Source organism: Juglans microcarpa x Juglans regia, chromosome 1S, assembly GCF_004785595.1.
Source record: "Juglans microcarpa x Juglans regia isolate MS1-56 chromosome 1S, Jm3101_v1.0, whole genome shotgun sequence".
Taxonomy (NCBI): Eukaryota; Viridiplantae; Streptophyta; class Magnoliopsida; order Fagales; family Juglandaceae; genus Juglans; species Juglans microcarpa x Juglans regia.
The window spans coordinates 25,048,697-25,074,267 of NC_054595.1; the positions used below are offsets into that span (position 1 = coordinate 25,048,697).

The 25,571-nt window shown below is 36.7% G+C and overlaps 2 protein-coding genes across 4 annotated transcripts; both read right to left on the bottom strand.

Moving 5' to 3' along the window:
- Positions 1–5,534: 5,534 nt before the first annotated feature.
- Positions 5,535–11,872, bottom strand: LOC121247647. Of its 3 annotated transcripts, XM_041146044.1 has the most exons (7): positions 11,383–11,867; positions 10,221–10,625; positions 8,016–8,120; positions 7,813–7,916; positions 7,659–7,715; positions 6,530–6,942; positions 5,535–6,027 (listed from the first exon to the last, which is right to left on the bottom strand). In XM_041146044.1, the coding sequence occupies exons 2-7, from the start codon at positions 10,622–10,624 to the stop codon at positions 5,758–5,760; spliced, it is 1,353 nt and encodes a 450-aa protein (XP_041001978.1). In that variant the 5' UTR covers position 10,625; positions 11,383–11,867; the 3' UTR covers positions 5,535–5,757. The 3 variants fall into 3 exon arrangements, with proteins under 3 accessions (XP_041001978.1, XP_041001979.1, XP_041001977.1); XM_041146045.1 differs by having other exon boundaries at positions 5,563–6,027; positions 6,791–6,942; positions 7,813–8,120; positions 11,383–11,872; XM_041146043.1 differs by having other exon boundaries at positions 5,563–6,027; positions 7,813–8,120; positions 11,383–11,865.
- Positions 11,873–19,279: 7,407 nt separating this feature from the next.
- LOC121247873 (protein HOTHEAD-like) lies at positions 19,280–24,096 on the bottom strand. The gene is made up of 6 exons (XM_041146337.1): positions 23,921–24,096; positions 23,259–23,652; positions 21,269–21,579; positions 20,803–21,188; positions 19,796–20,364; positions 19,280–19,678 (listed from the first exon to the last, which is right to left on the bottom strand). The coding sequence occupies exons 1-6, from the start codon at positions 23,994–23,996 to the stop codon at positions 19,624–19,626; spliced, it is 1,791 nt and encodes a 596-aa protein (XP_041002271.1). The 5' UTR covers positions 23,997–24,096; the 3' UTR covers positions 19,280–19,623.
- Positions 24,097–25,571: the final 1,475 nt, after the last annotated feature.

Below are 25,571 nucleotides of genomic sequence, written 5' to 3' on the forward strand. Positions count from 1 at the left end.
CAATCTCATCTGTAAAAATTAATTATAAATTAATATTCTATTTACAATCTTATAATTTAGATGTATAAATCTATCACCTCAATTATTAATATAAATCTTATTATTTATACACAATTAATGAAAAGAACAGCTACCGTCACACAAATGAAAATTCGTACCCCAAAAACAATAGGTCCCATTTGGATTAAAAGTTTATTTCAACTCATCTAATCATTATATAATTTTTTAAAATTTTCATACAAAATATAATAAATAATCCATTTAGATTAAGAGTTTATCTCAACTCATTTAATCATTATATAATTTTTAAAAATTTTTATACAAAATATAATAAATAATTTAACTTTTTCAAATCACAAAATAATAATAATATTAAAAAACAATATTCAAATAATATTTTATTCAACTTTAAATTTTTATTTCTATTTGAATAAAATATTATTAAAATATTATTTTCTAATATTATTTTTATTTTTAGATTAGAAAAATTAAATTATTTATTATATTTTGTATAATAATTTAAAAAAATTAGAATAATAGAATGAGACAAGATAAGATATGTAAACTCTCTCAATTCAATTATTTAATTTTGGGTTTTCCCGATGTTTGGTAATTGACCTAATTCCCAGGTGATCGTGGATCTATACCGACCCTCAACTAACTCAAGATGTCTCCTTCTCACCAGCTTTGGACTCTCTCGCTCGCTCGCTCTCTACGGTACGTCAAATTCACTCGGAATAATTTAATTAGAAAGTGGATGCCGGCCATGTTTTTCATGACCCTAAATTCTTAAAGTCTTGTTCAAATAAATACAGCTTTTAAATATCTTGAAAAATAATAAAGAAATATATAGATCCAGTAGTAGTTTATAAGTTTTGAGAATATATATATATATATATATATAGTTGTTGTAATGTCGATGATCATAAGGTTGACAACAAATTAAGAAAGACTAAAGTCGTGTATAAATAAAATCCCAGCAGTATATAGTACTCTATTTAATTTTCTCTCGATCCATTAATTAATGAAAGTGGGAAAAAAAAAAACCAGCAAATGGATTCCTTGCTAAGTGTTAAGAGATTTTCTTGGATCGATGGAAATGCGACGAGAAAGACATAAGCCAAATGAAATAACGACCATGCTTGGTGTTTTGTCTGCTTGTAATCATATATATATATATATATATATATATATAAGTGGTCTAGTAGTGGAGGAAGGGAATTAGATCAAATGGTTCAAATTAAGCAATGGAGAAGAATTATATTTTGCGCTAGCTTACCCCAAAGAAGGAGCAGTACTATGGCTAGCGCTCATGTATATCGATATATCTTCTGGGAGTGGGGAGGGCTGGGTGCTCGGGATGAGCTCATGAGCAGTTGATTGAGAGTATGCCTCACAAGGTTAAGTACGGGATATTAATTAATCTTGAGTTCTTTTCTGTTCGCATATATATTGTGGATGCATGCTAGCTAGCTCGATCACTACAAGAAATCAGACTTTTTTCAATGTTCAAAATCGTCGCAAATATCCATACTAATCGTTGCAATTGATTATTTGCAGCGATTTTTAATTCGTTGCATATTCGACGAAATTAAAGTGTCATTTTTTATCAATTTCAACGATAAGAAAAAAAGTCACAAGAAACTATTATTTTCGGTGATTTTTATCCGCCACAACTGTACAAAAAATCGACGGAAATGGCCTTTCCGTTTATCATTAAATCATTGAAAAAAGTTAATTGCGGCGATATATATCGTCGCAAAAAGTGTTAAAATCGTCGCAATAGTAGTTCTTTTTCCCAGTGATTTCAGTTATTGTCGCGATTTCAGCGCTCTTCCGATATTGTTATGAGGACTGATATTGTTACGAGGACCGAGAGAGTACGAATTAAAAAATTAATTAAGTAGTCAAAAATGGAACCACAAAATGATGGAAAGTATATATGTCATGTTGAGAAATTTCATGTATGCCATAGATGAAAGGTGGAGAGATCATTGCACATTCATTTGATCCTCTCGTTAATTTTCTCCTAAGCCCACGTGTATGCGTTACTAATTTACCATACGCATACATGCATGCAGGCATGTACGTGTTTGAAAAATGGAACGAGGCAAAAGTGTAGAATTATGAAGAATAAAGAGAAACAAAATTTGACAATATGGTGACACTTCCGTAAAGGTATTTGTTCTACAAGTTAGTGATAAACAAAGAAAATTGAGTGAATTGATTTGTACACCAATAACTCCTATTTATAGGCCATCATGCACTGGTTGACAAATGACACAACCTTTTGACTAAATTAAAAGGTTGTATCTTTTGACATTTCACTAGTCACACACAACCTTTTGACTAAATCAATAGGTTGTGTCTCTTGACACTTTCTTAACCATCACTATGTAGAGGATGTCATTCCAAAGAGTACACATTTTGATGATCGCACCCCTTAGAATTATAAAAAGATCATCAATTAGAGAGGTTGAAAGTGCTCCTTGATCTTATTGAGGGTGTGTCAATCCCAACAAAGGATCGAGGCAGACTTAAATGATGCTCACCGGAATAGTAACAACACAGCTTCTAGTAGTCGTGACTGCAGAGAGAGCCGGAGAGAATGCAAAGGGAAAGGAAAAAAAAAATGGGTGGCTTGGAATAAGATTTGTCGTCCTATTGAAGGTGGGTTGGGCATTAAGAATTTTGGAGATATTCAGAGAGCTTTACATGTGAAACTAGCTTGGCGTTTGATTTTGGGTCACTCTTTGTGGACGGATTTTTTTAGAGACAAGTATGTTAGGGGCAATCATTTATCTCTTTTGGTGCCAAATAAGGGTACTCGTCTTTTGAGGTCTATAGTCAATAGCATTCCCGATGTTCTTGATAACTCAAAATGGCTTGTGAGAGAGGATAATATCTTCTTCTGGCATGATAATTGGGAGGAGGGTGATCCTCTTATTGTCCAATTTTCGATGATTAAGCATCCTTTGATTAAGATTAAAAAGTGTCGTATTGAAAATAGTTGGGATGTTCCTCTCTTGGAAAGGCTTGTGGGTCAACAAAAAGCTACTGAATTGTATCAGTTCTTGGCTAGGTGAAAAGAGGGGCAAGATGTTTTAGTTTGGATGAAGGAGAATGATGGAACTTTTAGTACCAAAAGTGCCTGAGATTGTATTAGGGTTTGGACGCCTTCTTTACCTTGGACCCATTAGATTTGGCACAATAACCTTCCTTAAAAAATTTCCATTATGATGTGGAATGTCTCTAATAATTGCTTGAATGTGGATGAAAAGATTTGAATGGGTGGGATCCTTATGGTGTCTAAATGTAATTGTTGTTCTTTGGGCCAGATTGAGGATCTTAATCACGTCCTTTGCACAGGTGATTTTGCTAGACAAATTTGGCGTATGGCTTCTATTCAACAGGTGTGTATATGAGTGAATTTCGTACTTGGAATGAGCAAATAAATTTTTTGTTTCGTCATGCTAGTAAACCATCTCAGGTTCGGACTATTTTTGGCCTCCTACCTTCCATTGTCTCTTGGAAATTATGGAATAGGCGTTGCAAAGCCAAGTATAAAGGTAGGGGTGATACGGTTGAGTCTGTTTGGCATGTTATTAAGCTTTGGATTCGCATAATTATGCAATTGAATATGAATACTTTGAGACTTCCTAGCCAGGATGTTATCATTCTTAAGAGGTTGGATATTTTGATTTCAATTCCTAAAGCAAATAAGGTTTCTATGGTGAAATGGACCCCGCCCCTATAGAACTGGGTTAAAGTTAATACTGATGGGAGCAGCTTGGGAAATCCTGGTCCAACTAGGGCTGGGAGTGTCATCCGTGATGCCAGTGGTAAGATGTGTGCAGCTTTTTCAGTTTCTTTAGGTCAAGGTTCTAATAATTTTGCTGAGTTGAGAAGCTTGCTGGAAAGAGTCTGGAGGTGCTGTCAGTTGGGTATTTTTCTAGTTCATATTGAGATAGATTCTCAAATTCTCGTTAATTGGATCAATAAGAGAGAATGCAATATCTGGTATCTTGAGTATTATTGGGATGAGCTTCAAGTTTGTCTTGAATGCTTGGAGTATAGAGTAAGCCATGTCTTTCATGAAGGAAATGTTGTGGTTGATTTTCTTGCGAAACAAAGAGCTGGGGGTCTTAATATGGATTGGATTGAAGATAGAGTTCCTTTGCTAGTAAGTTAAGAGGTATTCTTCGGATGGATAGAATTGGTCTTCCTTATTTGCAGATATCTTCATGAGGTACTTATTATTTCCAGTTGTTTTCTTTGTTATCTTATGATCTGCATGTGCTAACTTTTTCCTGCAGGTTGTTGTTAAGGTTTATTTTCCTTGTCTTTATGTTGGTTATGACATCTTATAATTTTGATTTGGTGTCTAGGATTTTTTAGAGCCTAGATTTTGGTCTTTCTTGAATATATGTAACACCTAGGTTTCTAATTGTAATCATGATTTTTCTCCTTCATAAGTGAGGGCTATCAATAAAATTAGGATACCATTTTCTTTGAAAAAAAAAAAAACTACAAATGATCAAGACCATTCCCATTTGTCCTCTTGGTTATTAGGATCTCATCTCTGTTAATTTCTGAAATAACCTCAAGCAGTACCAAGTCTAACTGAGTTATCTTCGCACTTCCTAAATGCACAGCAGCTAAAATTGTTCAAAGATTTCGGGGCGTGTTATCTCATAATCAAAAGTAATAAAATGATTTGAGTAAAAGTATTTTATTGAATTTTGGAAAAAAAAAAAAATTGAATAAAAATATTATAAAATTAACAAATTATTTGATTATAATTTTTAAATGTTATTTCTATTTTAAAATTTATAAAAATTGTATTAATATTTATGTTTGAAGGCTGAATCACGTCAAGACGAATGATAATTATTCCATTCTATCCCTTAGGCCCCCTATTTGGATATTCATCCCATCCCATCCCATCCCATCTCTTCTAATCTTAATATCTAAATACTACTCATGAAACACAAACACTTTTCAACTTTTTTTCGTACTTTTTCATTTAATCATTACAATTTTTACAAACTTCCACATAAAACATAAAAAACAATTTAACATTTTCAAATTTCAAAATAAAAATTATATTTTAATAAAATTTTAACTTTATAATATTTTTATTCAACTTTTTCTCTCTCATTTTTTAAAATCCAATAAAAATCTAAACTCAAATTATTTTATTATTATTCACAAACTATTTCACTATTATTCACATATTTTTTATTTCATCTCATCTGATTATCCAAACGAAGCTTAAAAGTCCTAGAGATCAAAGCTTAAAAGCTTGACGGAATCATGAGAGGACGGATAACCAAAAACTTGCAACGGGCAGGGCAGGGCATCTTGACATCCCAAAAATAATTTCACGGTGAACTTTATTTTACAAGGCATCCAAACAGAGTGGTAAGGGGGATACGAAAGCATCGGGTTAGTCCTACAGATATTCCAAATTGCTCTCAAGATATCCACCAAAAAGTGAAAAAAAATACGTAAACTTGGCAACAAGAGTTCAAATCCAAACAGAGGGAGAAGATATACAGTAAAACTCAATTTTCAACTTTTATATTTGAAATCAATGCTACAAGAGAGAGGGAGAAGATATACAGTAAAACTGTAAAATAAGCAGCATATACAAATTCTGAAGAGCAACGGAGGCTGTTGACATTCTTTTTGAATATTTTGGTTTTCATCCTTAGAACAAATAAGAAAAAAACTATATTGGCTTGTAAAATCTAGCTAACCTAAAGATCTCCTGCTCCACCTCTTTGAGCCAGCTTTTCTCTGCCCCCGTCTTCTTGTGTGCCGAGGGAAACTTGACTTGGAAGGGGAACGTGATTTTACATTAGATTGAAGCTTGGGTATCGCTGTCCCTGCGGGCAGGTCTTGAGGAATAGTTTTCTGCTCTTTCAGCGGTACCTGAGGCTTCTTTATGAGCCAACCTCTGACTTCACCAAAATCATCCAACTCTTCCTTGGCAGCCTGATTATGTATCAGAATTCCTTCCTTCTACAGGCATGAAGAACAAATTAGTTGCTGCATATAATAAAATGTTCAAGCAACTTTGGTGGTTCAACCAATATACAATTCACAGTCACAAATAACGGGTTCATTCGGGATCTGTAACTACCAAATGAACAGAGGTGCACCCACAGGATACCAGTGTCCCCACAGGTGCACCAAAGACGAGAAACATTAGCAGCTAAATCACCGAAACTGTGACAACTTTAACAGCTTTCATGTACAGCAAAAATTGAACTTGCTGTATTTCACTGAGCGGCTGATAAAATGGGACAACTTTGAATAGTTTTATGGCACAGATTATAACAAGTGAACTAATAACCAAAACCTCTTCTCATCCTCAGTTTGCTATCCATGGGCTACCAATGACAGGCAGAAAAGAAGTCTTATATGATCATAGTTACAACAATATTCTACAAACAAAAATTAAGCAGATACCTGTAAATCATGCCACAAAATAAACACTTGCATTTTCATATAAACCCCTCACCTGAGACTGGTCAATGCTTTCAATTATATTAGAAAGAGGGTTTGCCTCCCCAAGACTGAAAACTGCACTTTCAGACATAGGTACATCTCCCATACTACCCTCAGCTATAAGCCGAGAAGTAAATGGAGATTTGGCTGGCAACCTATGTCCATTATCAGGAGGAGAGGCAGGACTTTGATCAGAACGGGTCAATGCTTCAGATGGTACAGGCAAGCTCAACTTATTTATGGAACAGAACTTTCCAGGATTTTCACTGATCACCTTGTCAATTTGGGTCTTCAGCTTGCGAACTTGAGAATGTGCCACTTCAATCTTCCAGAGAATCTGTTCCAATGAATTATCACCATTTCCAAATTCAAGAGATGACCATCCATCATTTATCCCAAACTCATTACTGCCATTAGAAATCTTATCTGCAGAAATCAGCATGAGAAAATTAGTGGTGATAAGTATTGGTGGAGAGAAAGTCTAAACAAAACGTTTTCAAAAGAACTCACGCTCACAAGGATTTTAGGTATATTTCCTCGAGGAAAATGGCTAGTGCAAGTCTAGGACATTCATGCCCCACCCAAGCCTTTTGAAAAAATATGGGACCTAGTGGGTCTCACTTTTTTCCCAAAGGACCCGCGTGAGACTTGCACACCATAGGATTGTATTTAAAGCTACTCAATAATAGATATGAAGTTGTACAAGCTCATTCAAACAGGACCAAGCTTATACAAACCGAGCTCCTTTAATAAATGATTCAAAATATTAAAGCTCAGTTCTTTTACCTAAGTGTACTGAAAGGTAGTTGATTTTATATAAAACAAGCTAAATATTTTCATGGATGGCGCGGTTCATTTACAGCTATAATCAAAGATATATCTTTCATTAATTTGTTGCTCACACGCACACCCAGACACACACAATTCTATAGTTGCAAAATGCCACGTAAAAGGCCATCTCTTTTTGTCTCATTAATATTTTGAACATCAAATGGTTTCAACTAATTAGATCGACCCTACCACATATACTAAACACAAGCAAATGCACATTTTTTTGTCAGTGACTAACTGAACAAATGGACATTGATACAACATTCACAGCCTAACTAGTAGTCTATTAAATCGACTTTAGTACTTCTTACCTAGATTACCACAATACCCTTCTATAGGAGCACCATCAGCAATAGACCTCTTACTTTCTGGGGAAAAAAGAGAGAGAAGTTTAACAAAGAAACATGAATTATACTTATATGAGGTAAAATATTTCAGCAAACGTCAAAATTTTAAACTTCATACCATAGTAGGAGAACAGGTTATGTTGTGATATATATGGCATTACATCAGCCGTCTCTTCAACTCTCTTTCTTTTCTTCCTCGTCATGACCTTATTTCTAAGTTGTCTGGGAAAGGGTAGAGACTTTGCATCAAAACCTTCTAAGGTGAAGTTTTCAAATTCAAACTGCTTTCTTTCATCATATACCGCAAGTTCTCTATCATACTTTAGTGCCTGGGACTGAAGCTCCTTAATTTGAAGTTCTATCCATTTACAGCGCCACATAAGAGGATGTATAAACTTCCTCCAATGAACAGTTAACTTTTTCTTCCTGGATGTTAGAAGCACAAATAAACCATGTGAATGTGAGAGAATTTTTCAGTTAATAGAGGCAACAATATGTTCTCATGCATGGAAAGATAAATAATAAGAAAGAATAGGTATCCCATTCCCACTTGCTTTACGTGAACAGAGAAGAAGCAAGTACATTGTATCAGTCTAATTTGGCTGAGAAGGTTTTTGTGTTACTGTGGTCTGCAAACACTATGTTGGTTTGCGGCAGATGTAGTATATGACATCGCAGTGGATGTAACAGGCCAAGGGCAGGAGAAATGGGATTGAGAAGAATAGAATAAAGAGATCTCACTTTGAGGGATTTTGAGAAGGTATCTGTTGACTCTTGAGATTTGACTATATCAACAGTTTAAATAACATCAGAAATCACAGGAGATTTAAAAAAGAGAAGATTCGCATAAAATATGAAATTCATTAGTATGTACATGACCCTAAATACTCTTCACGCTAGTAATGGCAGAACGGTTCAAGGTGATGCATGAAAGTATGATGCAGCCTATGGTTGACTTCTTTATAATAGTAATCATCAACCACAACCTTAATGAAATTAGAAATTATGAATATTGTGCATGAACATTCTATCTTATTTTTAAAGGTCTTTGGGCACTAAATATTCAGCATCCAAACTATATATTCCAGTTAGCTTAGTGGAATCGAGAAAGCTTGATCAAGTGGGCTTGCCAGCTTAGTTAAAGTTCAGTTAGGGTGTATTTGCATGATCACAATGAACAATCCCATGAATGTAAAAAAATTGCTTTGGCATATTCAATGACAAAACTTGGTCTCATCCAATTGTAAATATGTTAAAGACATTCTAGACTGAAATTAGATCAGAAATTACAAAAATTGAGAGTTCACTAGACTCTCATTAGACACTCACTTGACACTCATCGGACCTGCTTGTTGAGCCCAATTCCAACAAGTTCGCTAGATGTTTCGTGGGACCAGAAGTGAGAAAAAATTGCTATTTTGGGCTTGCTAGACGCATGAGACCCGCAATCAAGCACAACTATTAGAATCCAAACATTTTTTTTATAAGTAGAATCCGAATGTTAGAAGCCAATTTTATAAAGTGGGTTTTTTTTAAAACCTAAAACTAGGCAGACCAATTCGATTTACTTGAACAACCTCGAACCAACCCAGATTCAACCAAAAAACTTGGGAAAAACCATAAAGATCCATATCCATCCAAGAAAATTACAGAGCAGGAAAAAAAAAAAAAAAAAACATTTCACTGGAGGCACCCAGTGAGGTAAGATTCTTAATGGTATCCATTCACTCGATTAAGTTTTCCTTTCCCCTCCCCAAGAGAGAAGATAAATTAAAAAAAAAAAAAGAATGTAATGACTACAGTTAAATAACATCATTCTCTTATAAGAAAGCATGGAAATTTGCAAGAATTTCATCAGATTAGTTTATGATACCCAATTACAAAGAGTTTTGCTATAAATCTAAGACCAGCCAGAAAGACTCTGGCTCAAGTCCTGAAGTTGAAGATATCAAAGCAAACAGGCCCAAATGATATGGGTAGGCATGGAAGAAAACCTCCATTTCACAAACCTTTTAGTTTTAGCTCAACAGTATCATTTTCCTTAAAAACTTGAAAGTATTACTCAACAACCGACATGAAAAGGGTTAATTACAATTCTCACCCCTAAACTACCACATCTTTTGCTTTGCACCCTACAGTATAAAAAGTTTCATTTTGCACCCAAACTATATATTTTTTTCCATTTGCACCATGAATACGATTGGGCCATTAAGATGAACAAAAAAATTAGTCATATGGCACAATCTTAACAGTTAGGTTTGAATGGAGGGGGCAAAGGGAAATATATTGGTAGCCTAGGGTGCTAATTGAAACTTTTTCAGCTTATAATGCACAATGAGAAATGGGTGGTAATCTGTGGGTGAAAAGTGTGATTTCACCTCTAAAAAAACATAATGTGGAAAAGGAAAAAACAACTCTCCAAACTTTATATGGATACCATGATCTTAGCTTATGGACTCTATAACTGCTACTCAATAGATAAGAAATAAGTAATACATACAATAAATAATTCAGACCAGCGAGTACCTTATTCGAAAGGCATCAAAGCATCCATCATATATTGATGCATTACTTGCACACACGTGTGACTCAATTTCGTCATCAGTCAACATCAAGCCACCGTCTGTCCTGGATTCTGTACCACCAAAAGAACTTGAATGCTCAGTCACATCTTCGCATTCACCTTTAACCGGTACAGCATCAATTGTATCAATAATGTCGGTTATATTAAGCTCCATATTCTCAATTCCATCGTGTTCACCAGCTCGCTCAACTAATAATTCTTCCACGCCAAAGGTGTTGTCCTCACAATGACTTGCACATTGCAGAAGTTTTTCTTCTGAGCCTTCAGGGGCGATTATGTTGTCCTTACTAACCAAAAATTCCATAGCAGCTTTCGACTTTCCTTGGAGCTCTAAATCAGGGCCCATACTGCAACATGATACAAACTCAGTTCATTATTTTTGGCAGTCAAGATCTTACAATATACCAGCAGCACAATAAAAAACAATTATGTCAAAACTGAATTTACATGAATTCCAAATTAACTCAAAATGACCTATTAAAATGCTGAAAATTGTTGATAGCCCCACATATAATTCAAATGCTGAAAGTTGCAAGCTTTGTGACAACCTATCTTTATCAAACCAAATTCGGATTTCTTATGTTTCTTAATTTGGAATTTTTTTTTCCTCCCATTTAAATAGGCCTGGATCCCATTATTCTTGCTTAGGCATATCCTTGTTCTGTCGCGGGAGTAAAGCCAATGTTGTAGCCCAACAAGCCCCATTCTGAGTTGTTATAAATTTATTAATGATTCATTTATATTGATTGATCGTAGAGTAGGTCATAGAATAGGCAAGTGTATCGTTGCACCCAAAGAAAAGAGAAAGGAGCCAGGCAATATTGTCATCACTACAACTCTAATCCATACATGATAAAGTCCATCTGACTGACCAAGAACCAGCAAAAAAGCCAGTACAAAGATTGACAGATTCACAACCAGCAAAAAAATTAACACCCAATCACAGATTCAAGTAGCAAAATAAATAATAAATAAAAAATTAACAAAAAATAATCGGTACACAGATTCAAGTGGCAAAGAAATTACCGAAGCCTTAAGTCACAACCACCATATCAAAGATTCAGCAAAAAACCAAACATGGCGAGGGGCAGTGGAGGGACTTACTGTGGAGAATAAATTTCCAAAAATCTGCTAGCAAACTTGGGCGTGCAACACTGCAAGAAAACCCCAAGTCTGGAAGCAAACTAATGACATTAGTCTAGAAACGAAAATGGATTTCTTCACGGGTTAATTTACAGAGGCCAAATCTGGAAGCAGATCGGCAGATGCGGAGCTTACGTGGTGAATGTCGCAGCAGATCGGTAGATTAGCGGTTCCCGTCCTTAGATGTTCACCAACTCAGGTAATGAGGAGAGAGAGGAGGCTGGTTCGGAGGAAGGGAGAGAATGAGGAGAGAAAAGAGGAACTTAGGATTAGAAGAGAAAAGTAGGGTTAGAGAGAGAATCCGACGATGAGGTGGGTGGAGGCCGACCAAGGGCTGGGTGGTGGCCGAGGCCAACGGGCAGGCGCAGGGACGGCGACGGCAGAAGAGGAGGAATTTTGAGAGCTAGAGGGAATGACATGCCGGGGTAACCACGTAAAACGGCGCCGTCTTACTCTCTGAAAACGGCGCCGTCTGACCCACTAAAACGACGCCCTTTTTTTGAGTTGTGCGTCTGTGTTGTGAGGATTTTTTATGCCAAACGACGCCGTTTTAAGCCTTTTGGGCTGCTGCCAGGATTTTGGGCATTTTTTTTTCTAAACCCTAAACCAATTTTCATATTTGTTTCAGGCATAAGTTCTTTTATTTATAGGTTTTATAATTTTTTTTATCACTATATTTAATTTTTAATATTGATTATTAATTATTATTATTTAACTTGTGTCTAATTACATATTATTATACTATAATATTACATGTTACTAATTCATTATAATATTCTATACTGATGTCTAACTTATTCCTATTATAGACTTATACTATAGGGTATAATGTTTAATTATATGTTGTTATACTATAATATTATACTAGTGTGTAACTTATTTATAATCTAACTCTATGCTAGACATATTTATAGTATCTAATTACATATTATTATACTATGGTACTATCACATGTTATTATAATATACTAGTGTCTTACTTATTTATATGCTAGACTTATTTCCAGTGTCTCATTAGATATTATTATACATTAGTATTACACTTTTTTATACTATAGTATAACTATATTCTAACTTATTTATAACTTAATTATATACGAATAATGTTTGACCGACAACCAGTTCATACGGAGAAAATGTCAGTTGTTGGAAGGGTAGTTGGAGTTGGCGCTTTGTTTCCAGACTCTCAAGCTAATGATCTCTCTCTTTCTCTGCGCATAGTTCTAACTTCTAACACATGAACCTAGAAATCCTATATCCCCAAAACTCGGGAACCAAAACCTCAAAAACTTTGGACAAGATCCAGATGTTGGTGTTGTTGAGGATATCACTCATCAATCATAGTCTTCCCATATATGTCAAAGTTGACCAACGTGATTGTAGGAGATTTCTTTGTATATTGTTTCCTTTTCAATTGTAAATTAATTGATTTGTATTAAAGCCATACGATCTGTAAAATTATATATATGCAAACATTCACCACCAGAAAAGTAAGGTGGATTTTCAAACATTATCATGGTATCAAGAGCCATATATGGATTAACACCCTTCGATCCTCATGGCCTCTGATTTTGCACCCACCCTCCTTCCCTTCAACACCATGATTCACATGGTTACCATCAAACTTTCATCATCCAACTACCTCTTATGGAAGAGCCAACTTCTTCCCCTTCTTGAGAGTCAAGATTTACTAGGTCATGTTGATGGCACACTTGTGCCGCCCCTCAATTCGAACCCGTAGGTTCTCAGACACCTTCCAACAAATACCTGGCGTGGTAAGCCACGGACCAGCGTTTGCTCAGCCTCTTCCTTTCCTCCCTCACCTAGGAAGCAATGGTCGAAGCTGTAGGCCTATCCACCTCTCATGAGGTGTGGCTATCCATGGAAAATACCTCCAACGATCGCTCGAAGGCATGAGAACTCCGTCTCAAGGATGATCTCCAGTTGATGAAGCGCGGATCCCGCCCTGTTGCAGCGTATGCTCGCGCCTTCAAGGGTTTATGTGACCAACTCCATGCAATTGGAAGGCCTGTTGATGGCACCGATAAGGTGCACTAGTTCCTCCGCGGCCTAAGGCCCGACTTCTCGAGTTTCTCCACCGCTCAAATGGCCCAAACTCCTCTCCCCTCATTTGCGGATTTGATCTCAAAAGCAGAGAGTTTTGAGATTTTCCAGAAATCTCTAGACTCATCTTCCTCCTCTGCTACGGCTTTTACTGCTACCAAGAATTCTTCTCATCGTGGTGGTTTCTCCTGCAACCAACGAGGTAGCACCAATGGCCATGGCAGTGGCTCTTCCAACCGCGGACATGGACGCTCCAACTCCTCTCAAGGATGTCATCCCCCTCGCTGTCAAATTTGCAGGATGGATGGTCATTATGCCGATCGCTGCAACCAGCGCTATGCTCGGAGTGAGCACTCTGCTCAACTTGCCGAGGCCTTCACCAATTCGTGCTCCCTCTCCGAAGATGTGGGCTCTGATTGGTTTGTTGATACAGGGGCCTCGGCCTTGACCTCAAATTCATCTCAACTGGACCAGTCTACAAGTTACATGGGTAAGGATTGCGTAATTGTTGGGAATGGTGCATCACTACCCATTACCCACACTGGTAACCTCTCCCCTACCCCGAATCTCCATCTCCTAGATGTCCTAGTTGTTCCTCGTCTCACAAAAAATTTATTGTCCATTAGTAAATTAACATCTGATTTTTCATTATCTATTACCTTTACTAATAATCTGTTCACTGTTCAGAATCGGAAAACAGGAAGGGTGGTGGCAACCGGCAAACGTGATGGAGGCTTGTATGTGCTCGAGCACGGAAATTCTGTTTTTATTTTTGTCCTTAAAAATAAATCGCTTCATGCGTCATATGATTTATGGCATGCGCGTCTTGGTCATGTCAATCATTCTGTTATTTCTCTCTTAAATAAAAAAGGACAGCTTTATCTTACCTCTTTGTTGCCTTCTCCTACTTTATGTAACACGTGTCAAATTGCAAAAAGTCACCGTTTGTCTTATTCTCGTAATGAATATAGGTCGTCTAATGTGCTCGATTTTATTCACTGCGATATTTGGGGTCCCTCCCCCGTCAAATCTAATTTGGGGTTTGTTTATTATGTCATTTTCATTGATGACCATTCTCGCTTCACGTGGCTCTATCCTTTGAAATTAAAATCTAATTTTTATCCTGTCTTTATTCAATTTCAAAAATTTATGGAAAATCAATATTCTGCTTGTATCAAAATTTTTCAAAGTGATGGTGGTGCTGAATTTACTAGTAATTTCTTTCAAGACCATCTCCGTTCTTCTGGCATTCACCATCAGCTTTCATGTCCATACACATCTGCCCAAAATGGTCGTGCAGAAAGAAAACATCGCCATGTGACTAAGACAGGATTAGCACTTCTTTTTCATTCTCACATCTCTCCTCGTTTTTGGGTTGACGCTTTCAGTACTGCAGCCTACATCATTAACCGTTTGCCCACACCGCTTCTTGGAGGTAAATCACCTTTTGAGATTTTGTCTGGTACCTCTCCAAATTATGAAAACTTTCATCTTTTTGGTTGTCGTGTTTATCCTTGTCTACGTGATCATATGCCTAACAAACTTTCTCCTCCCAGCATTCCGTGCATTTTTTTGGGGTTACAGTCCCTCTCACAAAGGGTTTCGTTGCCTTGATCCCACCACCTCTAGGCTTTACATCACTCGCCATGCTCAGTTTGATGAAACTCATTTTCCTTCCCTTGCTAACTCTCAAGCTCAACTTATATCCTCACTTCAATTTTCTAATTTCCTTGAACCTAGTCTTCTCCATACAGACCCGCCTCCCTCTTGCTCCGCACCCCATTCCCCACATATTACTCAATCCAGGTCTAGTTCGTGTATTCTTTGTACTAATCCAGTGAATGAGTCCTTGCAGGTCCCTGATTCTCTTGCAGGTTCCCCTTTGCAGCAGTTGGCCCCTAGTCCATCTCCTCCTGAGCCCCGTGCAGATTCCACTCCTGCTGCAATTCCATTAGGCTCTCATCCTATGCTTACGAGAGCTAAAGCTGGTATTTTCAAGACTCGTCATCCGGCGCATCTTAGTTTCTTGGGCTCCTCTGGTCTTCTTCCTGCTCTTCTTGCATCGACAGAGCCTAAAGTTTTCAAATCTGCTGCTAAGAATCTTGCCTGGCTAGTTGCCATGGATGAAGAAATTCATGCACTGCAGAGTAATCGTACCTGGATTTTGGTTTCTCGACCCACCAACACCAACATTGTGGGCTCCAAATGGATTTTTCGGACCAAATATTTGCCCGATGGATCTATTGAGCGCCTCAAAGCCTGCCTTGTTGCCAAGGGTTATACGCAGGTACCTGGTCTTGACTACACTTATACCTTCAGTCCTGTCATCAAGGCTACTACAGTTCAAGTTGTGCTCTCTCTTACTGTGACACAGAAATGGCCTCTTCGCCAACTTGACGTCAAGAATGCGTTCCTTAATGGCACTCTCACTGATAATGTATATGGAGAAGCCTCCAGGGTACATTGATCCTTGCTTCCCCAATCATGTCTACCAATTGAAGAAAGCTCTTTATGGTCTCAAGCAGGCCCCCCGTGCCTGGTTTCAATGCTTCAGTTTTTTCTTATTCATCTTGGTTTTTCTTGCAGTCATGCTGACACATCTCTTTTTGTCTTTCATCAGAAGTCGGATATTATTTATTTGCTTCTTTATGTTGATGACATCATCATTACAAGCAACAATTCTTCTCTTCTTGAAGCTTCACTCGCAAACTAAGTTCTGAGTTTGCCACCAAGGACTTAGGCTCTCTCAGTTACTTTCTTGGTCTTGAAGCTTCCTCAACTTCTTATGGCCTTTTCATTAGTTAGCTCAAATATGCACGGGACATTCTCTCTCGAGCTCAGTTACTTGACAGTAAGCCTGTTCACACTCCCATGGTTGTTTCTCAGCATCTGTCCTCTGATGGTCCTCTGTTTTCAGACCCCACTCTTTACAGATCTCTCGTTGGCGCAATTCAGTACTTGACCATCACGCGTCCTGATATTGCTCATGCTGTCAACTCTGTGAGTCAATTTTTGCATGCTCCCACTGACGATCACTTTTTGGCTGTTAAGTGTATTCTCCGCTATGTTAAAGGCACCATTCAGTTTGGCTTAACATTTCGACCATCTGCCTCTCCTGGTACGCTTGTTGCTTATTCTAATGCTGATTGGGCCGGCTGCCCTGATACTCGTCGTTCGACTTCTGGTTATTCTATTTATCTTGGTGATAATTTAGTTTCCTGGAGTGCCAAGAAACAACCCACTGTCTCCCGCTCCAGCTGTGAATCGGAGTATCGTGCCCTTGCCTTTACTGCCGCTGAACTCATTTGGCTCACCCATTTACTGCATGATCTTCAGGTACCTATCGCACAGCCGTCTCTTCTCTTATGCGACAACAAAAGTGCTATTTTTTTGAGCTCCAATCCAGTTTCTCACAAGCAGGCAAAGCATGTTGAATTGGACTACCACTTTTTTCGCAAACTTGCTGTTGCTGGCAAACTACGTACACAACACGTCCCCTCTCATTTGCAGGTTGCTGACATTTTTACTAAGAGTGTTTCTCGACCTTTATTTGAGTTTTTTCGATCCAAGCTCCACATCCGATCCAATCTAACACTCAGCTTGCGGGGGGGTGTTGAGGATATCACTCCTCAATCATAGTCTTCCCATATATGTCAAAGTTGACCAACGTGATTGGAGGAGATTTATTTGTATATTGTTTCCTTTTCAATTGTAAATTAATTGATTTGTATTAAAGTCATAGATCTGTAAAATTATATATATGCAAACATTCACCACCAGAAAAGTAAGGTGGATTTTCAAACATTTTCAGGTGTAACTAAAAACCAGACACCCTCGTAACATCAATGGCTTCTCTACCACTACCAGCCATCCTTTCAGCCTAAGCTGGGTATCAAGAAAAGAGTTTACTTTAGGTTCTGATTCCTTTTAGCCTTATCTGGGTATCAAGAAACAGAAATCCGTATATAAGAAACTTATTTGACTTACTTTGTTGATTGATTGCTTATTGGTCAGAAAACAAAGCACAACAAAGACCTCGAGACTCTATTCTACCAAATTTATTTTCCTTCTTGGTAAAGCAAGTGACTGGAAAAGCAGTACGATTGTATGAAAAATAAAATTCTTTCATGAAATGCATGCTTGCAAGCAGTTAGATAACCATTTCATCACACCAAGCTCGGTCTCTGTTCTCAAACATGACAGAAATTGCTCTTGGACTCACTCAAGTTAATTAATGGGTCCTATATTAAAGCCAGATTTTGTGATATTATTGTGTTTGCTGTTTGCACAAACAATGGGTTTGTTGCACTCAACCAGAAATTAAGCTTTTGAGCAACACTACACACTAACACATTGAGCAGAACTCTATGCCAAGTGTGCAGTTAGTCACTTCTCCCTTTCAACTCAAAACAAGATGACCGGCCACTAGAGAAGCTAAAGGCCGATATCCATCTAGATATCAAAAAGGATATGTGGATACCAAAAAGTTTCGAATCCTTGAAAACCTTTTCTGCTATACTGACATTTTATATTCATTTCGGGCAGGCATTGGGGGTCACAAAATTCAGACCTTTTGAGCAATTAGTCTGGCTCTCAAGGATATTGCATGTATGGTATTATTGTTTTTTTTAAAAAGAGTGGGGACGGGTGGCCAGTGTAGCTAATTTTCCACTAGGCGTGACCATAAGAGCCTTCACTCGCTGCAACATATTCGGATTGAACCATTAGTACTAACCCCTGGGAGGGGCAGCCCGTCACCGCAACCCCACTAAATTGCCAGCATGCAAAGGTCTCCAAAACTTACTAGTTTTATTAAGGCAAACCGTTTCGAACTTATAACATCGGACAAAAGAGGAAAGAAGGATACCCTAGCCTTTGCCAACTAGTTAGGCTACCACCTTGGTGGTGTACGGTATTATTTTTTAGTTTATTATGTTTATGATTTATTCTCTGTTTGATAATAGATCAAAACCTGAGCCCAATGTCTAGGCCATACATCCATGTCGACTTCTTTTTCATTATCTGCAAATGGCACATAAGACTATTTTCAGGGGACTGATCCCTCCAGGTGTAGACAGCTGCCTAGCTATCTCTCTGGGCATAAGATGATCTATGTTATGTACCATGCACCATCTCCTTGATCTACTTCCTAACCTTGAATATTCCAGTTTCGAATATCACCACCAATCCTCTATATATCAACTCTCGTAACGCACGCACCAATTAATACAACAATTCCTGAGTCTCCAATTAATACTATGATCATTCTGATTCTAAATACCATTCCATTAATTTATTGCTTTACCTCTAACGCAAAAGTCGACAAACTCTTCAATTTGCAATAGAAAAAAAAAATGGAACACCCACCAATAGAACCACACTTCCTTTCATTGCCGCAATAACATGTGATTAACAACAATAACAAATCCAACAAGCATTTAATGGTTAAGCAACAAATTGATGAAACTCAGTAGCATGCACTAGATAGCCAAACCCATGTGGAAAATGTGGACCTGTCCTGCCTGGAGTACCCAGAGGGAGGAGGAATACAGGAGGAAACAAGTGGATTCGAACCTATATTTTTCCCCTGAATGCTATAAGCTTGCGATTAGCTTAGTTGCATGAGACGTAGTTTTCGTTTCTTTTATATATTTTTCCCTTTTTATTTTGCAAAACGAAGTCATATATATATATATATATATATATATATATAATAGTTCTTTCCCACAGTTTTCTCAGCATGCAACCAAAGGGACTGATCATGATCATGATATCAAAAGTTGTAGAGAATACACAATAAAATCGTACATTTTTATTTTTCTCATCTTAAGTCACACGCCATTTAATGTGATGTATTTTAAGTGACTTTACAAATCATTAATCACTTAAATAAAAAAGTCACTTAAAATATAACACATCAACTTATATGGTATGATTGAAGATAAGAAAATTTAAGATGAAGAACGATACTTAGGAACATTACAAAAGGCTAGCTAGCTAGGATGGATGCATTTCCTACGTACATAGTACTACTACTGCTGCTTGCAAAGTACTAAAAAATACTAGATACATTAATTCCACCATTACCAGCCAACACTTGTCTCATCCCTCCTACCTGATCTACTTCCAAGCTGCTTCCTCATATGCCAGCTTCTCTTCCTAACCTGTTCCTTAAAATCTTCATTCCCATGTACCTGAATATCACCAAAAAAGCACGTTGAGAAAATTAAAATTAATATATATATATATATATATAGCAGAAGACATTAGTACTATAAATACGTTGTGTTCTTTCTTGTAATGAATCTTACCTGCCCATCATCATGACAGTGGCTTGAGGATTTGTGCCTGGTGATTCGTTAAAGATTGAGCCATCAACAACGCGGAGCCCGTGAATGCCAAGGACATTGTACTCAGGGCTAACCACCTTGCCCACGCGGCACCCACCATGGTAATGCCAAATTGTGATAACAGTATCCTTGCAGAACTGTTCTATGGACTTGGTGTCATTGGCATGTCTAGGGACGAGGTTAACATTAGCCCTGACACTCATACCGAGTATCTTCTCCAGAGTTTCCTTGTTGCATTTTGTGTAGTTTGTGACGTGTTGAGACTGCACAATCCTCGTGGCCAGTCGAATCCCATCAACGCAGCGTTGAAGATCGTGAGGATGCTTGAAGTAGTTGAAGGTGACAGAGGGGTTATTATCCACATTAGTATTGTCCAATCTTAGCTTGCCTGTTGAAATGGGGTTTGCAATTTTTTCTAGAATGAAGCCTCCCCTGAATGCTTCATGGGGTAAATTTTTCTTGCTTTTGATGTAAGCTTGAATGGCCTCTGGTGTTCTTTGCTTTGGGGGAATCGTGGAGAGTTGTCCAATCTGGTCATGCAGTTCAGGAGGAGTATTAGATTAAGTTCCTAGACAATATTATAGCTCAACTAGTACTTGATCAACAGCCCCATTGTTTTTGTTTTCCATACTTAATGCTTTAGTTGTTTCTGCGTTGCATTTTCATCATCTCATGATGTGACATTAGATAATTGGAGACTAATGTCATATATATAATGTCATATATTTTATATTTTATTTATGAACCAATCATCTAATGTCACATCATGAAATGATGAGAAAAATGATAATGAATATATTTGTTGATAAAAATATAGCTAGCAAGTTATTATGCCTTGTTGTTCGATTACATTAGATTATAAAATATTTTTATTATAAACTATATCTAATATGTATAGAAGTAGCAAGTCACCTCAGCTTGTGATTTTTATTTATTTTGTGAACCAAACATTTTTTTATGTTTCTTACCTCGGCGGACATGATGCCATGGTGGCAGTGAATGCTATCGTTGGACTGTCCAAATCCACTGCTAGTTTCAATGTACACACCCTTCTTTGTAATCCCTACAGTTTGGATGAGAGACTGCTCAACTGGCCTATTAGTGGGAACGAAAATAGCGTTCATGGGATTGTCCGCCATGCCCTTCCCTACAAACTTGTTATCAAGCACTACAGGAATGTTCAACTTTTCAAGCTCAGCTTTTGGTCCAATACCACTCAGCAGTAGCATTTGAGGGGTCCCGATTGCTCCGCAAGATAATATGATTTCACTCCCTTGCCTATTGACAAGAAGTGCCTGATGCTGGTCACCCTTCTCGTCTTTGAAAATGACCCCCACAGCCTTGGGTTGCTTTCCTGCATGTATCAGACATTACCGGTCTCATGAAACTCTTAGCACAACTTGAACATATAGTAACATGAAATGATTAACGTACGTGTTTTTTGAAAAACAATATTCTGGACAGTCGCATGGACCAAGACAGTGAGTTTCTGAGGGTTGGCGGAAGCAAGGAGTTCGGCAGCGGTATGGCGGCGGCCAAACCTGTCGAAAATGGTGCCACCAATCTTGGTTCCATATATGTGATCGTATGTGAATCCATTAAAAGGAGACACCCCAACATCGAGAAGGCTGTCCCTTACTGCTCTCTGCCATGGCGCAAGCTTAGGGCGATGGACAATTTGCTTCTCGACCCAAGGGTATGACTCCTCAACTAGCTTCGCATCCCAGCCCATTTTCTCTATAAAACTGCGTATATATAACACTACAATTGCTTAATCAAGCTGTATGTAATGTATGACCAAAAATGCATTATGCCTTCAAACGCCTTTTTTTTTTTCTTTTTTTTTTATTACATCAAGATGGCTATATAAGCAGAAAGTTTCAGAAATTTCAAAAATATTATACACAGACTGTTTTGCGTACTCTTTAGTGCACTTCATTAATGTGAATGACTGCATTATTTTTTTTAATATAAAATAATTATTTTGATCAATCACACGTTAATAAGGTGTACACACAAAAATGACTGTTCGTAAGAGAATTTTTTTCAATTTTACTCGTTATAAAATTTAAATTACATTAATCTTTGAATAGGATTCTATACATGGTTTGGGTCCATGTCACTTTTAAAGCACATGGCAAACGGCCCAATTCTGTCATTGTCAAACTTATGAACTTCACGTAACTCAACCTTAATCTTTGGGCTCTGGTTCCTGGAATGTGAACGGACTTTACAAACCCGTTTTTGGGCTAAGCTTTTTCACCGGGCTCAGCCTACCTCTTTAACACGAGGTCCGAGAACCCTCAACCCGGCCCAACACTAATATCAGAATTGAACTCTCTTATCCCTAGGTGTCAACAAATTTAAAAGAATACTGCTACAGTCATAAAAAAAAAATTATATAAAAATAATTCTATAAATTGATGTGGATTTATATAGTTCGTTAGATATATTTTATAATAAAATTAATTTTATTATTTGACGAATCACATTATATCACATCAATTTATGAAATTAATTTTATGTAATTCATTTGTGGTTAGAATATTTTTTAATTTAAAATACAGTAGAAAATAAGTTTCATTAGCGGTTGAAATGGGTAGGTGCATAGAAAAAAGATAAAATAGGTAAGTGGATTGGTAACAAAAAATAAATAAATGAAAAGTAGAGGTGAGTTGTAATATCCTAGGGACCACGTATCCAATATGTCATGTTAAAAATTTATGACTGCCTTAAATGTTCAGTGTCCTCCTAGATCTAAAAAATAAACATTGCTGGAAAAATTGAGTGGAAAGGGACCATGACTAGCATCATAAATATTCTGTCACATGATACAATGACATTGTCATGTATCTCAAAAAAAGAAAAATAGCGTTGTCATGACCATATTCCAAACCATCAATACTTTTAGAAAATAATAATAACTATATAATTCCGAATTAGGCAATAAATTATAATAATAAATGCAGTAGTTGGCTTGTGATCTAAAAATTTCTCTGTATGTATCCTATTATGGATGTAACTTTTCTTTAATAAATGAATGAAATCAATTTCTCATTAATTAAAAAAAAAAATGAAGAGGAGACTCCCACACCTACTTACTTTTTGTGAGCCTTGCAACTACGGATAATTCATTTTTCCACAATCTAGTTGTAGACGTAGAGTTTCTAGTCACTGGGATCAGAATGCTAATTTCTTTATTTCAAGAATTTTTCTTCCCTCAACTCATTAACTCTATTTTTTCGTCAAGAAAAGTGTTAGATTTATAAAATAAAATTTATAAATTGACGTGATATATTATATGCAACTTATTTGAAAAAGAGATTTACGATAAGATACGATGTAGTCACTTTAATTTATAAAATTATTTATTATGAGATGTGTTTGAGAATCATATATTTCCAACAAAAAAATATATATATACCTTGAGCTTGCTCTGGTGTAGAAGCCAGCATTGATGCAAGAACCACCACCCAAAACTCTAGCTCTAGCATTAATGACCCCATCTGTGGAAACAAAGGCTTGGGAAGCCGAAGTTGGAGAAGTGTCTGCTAGGGCAATGTGGAAGTTCCTTAGAAATGAGACATTTGCATTAGAGAAAGGAACACCCCCTCTTTCAAGCAACAGAACACTGAAGTTTTGAGACAGGGTGGCAGCCAAAGGACACCCGGCTGTGCCACCTCCCACAATTATGTAGTCATAAGCTGCATTAATGTTGCCTTCACTCGGCGGCGATGATGATGATGATGGTGATGATGATGAGAACGAGCTCGCTCGTTTGATAAATGGATATCTGAATTCCAAGATATCCTCCTTACCTGCATTACAATTTCCATGCATTTCATATTTTTACTCAGGAAAAGTTTCATCTTCACTGCATTTTCAGTACAGCAGCTAGAACTTCATAACTAAAGGCAAAGAAAGGATACCCAGTAGTACTAAAGGAGATCTTGCTAGATAGTTATGAACAGCAAAAACAAAGAAGTATATATATATGTACTTTGAACACAGAGACATGGAAAACAATATGGCCATAAGAAATTATATGCCTTGATATGTTGAAAGAAATGTGAGCAAGCAGAAAACCTTGAGAATGAGAGTGTGAGCTCAAGAGACATAGAACCAAACAGAAAAAGAGCTTCCCTGCCCCAACTAAAGCCATTGAAACCGCAGACAAAGGCTCCCAGAATGAACTCTTACAGAAAGAAGGCTTCTGATCTTTATGACCTCAATGTGGCTCTCTGGTTGGCCTGTGTTTTATGAGTGTACACGGTATATACATATATATGTGTGTGTATATATATATATATATATATGTAAAAAATATACAAAATTCAGCTGTCATTTGCATTTAAGATGACCGAAATGAATGCCACAGTAGGACTTATGAATTCGTGGCCGTTGGATAAACTCCTTTTGTAATGAGTAATCTGATCATGTCCGACCATGCATGTGACAGCTCACTCACCAGCCTACATTATGAGAAATATTATATGTATTAATTTAGGCAGATAGATATATTTCTTGAAGACTGGAGTAGGGAAAAATTATTATTAGGTACGTAATCCATAATTAAAATGATTTAGATAAATTTTAATTTTAATTGATATGATATGATATCTTGTGATAAAATGAAAATTCGTACTTCATTTTGATTTTGAAGGGTTTGGAAAAAGGTTGATTAGTCAGGAAAGAATAGCTTAGAATCACCTCCAATTTTCTGCCATTGCCCCACTCATAGGCCCTGCTACAATTTTCAACTGTGATTGTTTCTTCCGGCTCCAAAATACATTTATTGTAAAGTGACTTTTTATGGTTTAGTTTCTCGAGGCAATGCATAAGCGAGAAAAGTTAGAAACAGTCATGAATTATATAAGTATCGTGCATTCTTTTAGAAAAAGAATGAAATTTATTATTAAAAAATTAATATTTTTTATGGCGCTTGAGCATTCCATAATTGTAAATATCATTTCTTGATGTTTAGATCTGTTAAATTATCAAAATTTCCAGAAACTGAAAGAAAATGCAAATTTAATATTTGATTTATATCTACAATTTGTAATTGAAACGTGGGGGTGAAGTATTGGAATTCAATGTATCGTTTCATATACTATGTTATGTTAAAGTTATTAATTGTCTCAAAAACTAAAACTGATGGAGATGGAAAAATGTGCCATTGTTATTATGTTGTCAACCTTTTGATATATATATATATATATATATATATAGGTTTGGTTCTGCATGGAATAGGTGGCATTTTCCGAAGCATTTGTTGTGTTACAGATCATTGCAGCAAAGCAATATATAGGATGTCCATGAATTATCTACTGGTTGATGAAGTGTTCTTGGTGACTTTGATGCATGCATGAGTGAGTCTTTCAGATAAATATATATATATATATATATATATATATATATATATTTGTAGAAACACACCATGCACATTCACATGCCGCTTGATGATATATCTAAATAAGCATTTGGAATTGGGAGATGCTAGGTTGCCCTCCAAATGTACCTCTTAGTGCATTTGTTTTTTTTGCTTTTTTTTTTTTTCTAAATGTTAAAAAAACACATACACAAATTCACTAGTAGTAACTTTTTTAAACATTTAAAAAAATAAAAATAAAAATACACTAAGGGCACTTTTGGGAACACATTTAGAGGGCAAACAAGCATTTTCTTTTGAAATTATTGTATTTTCTATGTTTTTATTCATGTGTAAATCCCAATGCTC